The sequence below is a fragment of the Trichinella spiralis genome, assembly GCF_000181795.1.
Source record: "Trichinella spiralis strain ISS 195 chromosome Unknown Scfld5681, whole genome shotgun sequence".
Classification (NCBI taxonomy): domain Eukaryota; kingdom Metazoa; phylum Nematoda; class Enoplea; order Trichinellida; family Trichinellidae; genus Trichinella; species Trichinella spiralis.
This window is the reverse complement of record NW_003532620.1, coordinates 4,086-5,262: the sequence shown is the minus strand read 5'-3', so window position 1 is coordinate 5,262 and position 1,177 is coordinate 4,086. Positions and strand designations below refer to the sequence as shown.

Here is a 1,177-nt window from a genome sequence, read left to right as displayed (position 1 = left end):
TTATTATTATTATTGTTATATATTCCATTAAATAAATAATTAATTTATGAAAATTGTTTTTTTTTGGGTATAATAAATTATCTACTTTTGGATATTTAGACTTTCAGTCGTTCGATATCTGACAGTATGACTGATCAAGATATTTTGCACGTGATTTCCTCGGCTAGCGAATTCTCACAGTTGGTGGTAAGTTTACACGAATCGGTTATGCTGTGCCAAGTTATATCCGTTTCCAAATAGTATATATAATGTTTGCGAATTTATACGATAAGAATGATATAATATTAATATTAAGAACAATGTAATAAGTGTTTTTTAAAATGTTAATTTTTTTTGTAAGTTTGATTTTTCATTTTCATTAGGTTCGTGATAAGGAATTGTCGGAGCTTGATGAACTAAAGAAATATTGCAAGTTGCCCATTGGTGTTGGATGTGAAAATGTAGCGGGCAAAGTGAACGTGCTTGCTCAATGTTGCATAGTCAGAGCAGAGACCAAGACGTTTTCACTGAGTTGTGACTGCAATTATGTTTTACAAGTAATTTTTTCTGTTTTGTAAATTGTATCTTATTTTTATTCACCTGTGCACAGAATTTCCCACGACTTTTACGTTTTGTATTTGATTTGGCGTTGATAAATGATTGGCCAAATTTGGCATATAACGCACTTCGACTGTCCAAATCGATGGAACGTCGACTTTGGTGGTGTCGTCATCCGCTGTGGCAGCTGAATTTCTTGAAAGCGGATGTAGTGAAAAAATTGGAAGAAAAGAAGTTGACTGTTGATCGTCTGTTTGAAATGGATGCACAAAGTATAGGTATGGGTTTTTCAGTTGCTGATTTGAGCTTCACCAACAGCACAACGCGTGTTTTTTTTTCTTACTATTATGCTTTTTCTTCACTATTTCAGGAACGATGATTCACGACGATGGTGATCAAGTGTTGAAAGCGTGCAACCATTTGCCTATATTGAACGTCGATGCTACGGTGCAACCGATCACAAGTTCCATCTTGAGAATCACATTGAACATTATTCCGGATTTCGAATGGAATCAAGAATTGTTCGATTGTTCAGTGTTGAAATTTCACATTTGGATCAGCGAATCCGGATCAGAATCGTATTTTTGCACCGAGAAGAAATTTTATTCGCTCGTCGACAGGTTGGTTAAGGGTTAATTAA

General features: G+C 34.8%; 1 protein-coding gene across 1 annotated transcript; it reads left to right on the top strand.

The window, feature by feature from the left end:
- Nucleotides 1-107: 107 nt before the first annotated feature.
- Tsp_13676 (activating signal cointegrator 1 complex subunit 3) lies at nt 108-1,173 on the top strand (the record flags this gene model as incomplete). Its single annotated transcript, XM_003366634.1, has 4 exons — nt 108-186; nt 363-536; nt 590-815; nt 908-1,173. Coding segments are annotated over 4 exons (745 nt in total), but the record flags the coding sequence as incomplete, so codon positions are not given.
- Nucleotides 1,174-1,177: the final 4 nt, after the last annotated feature.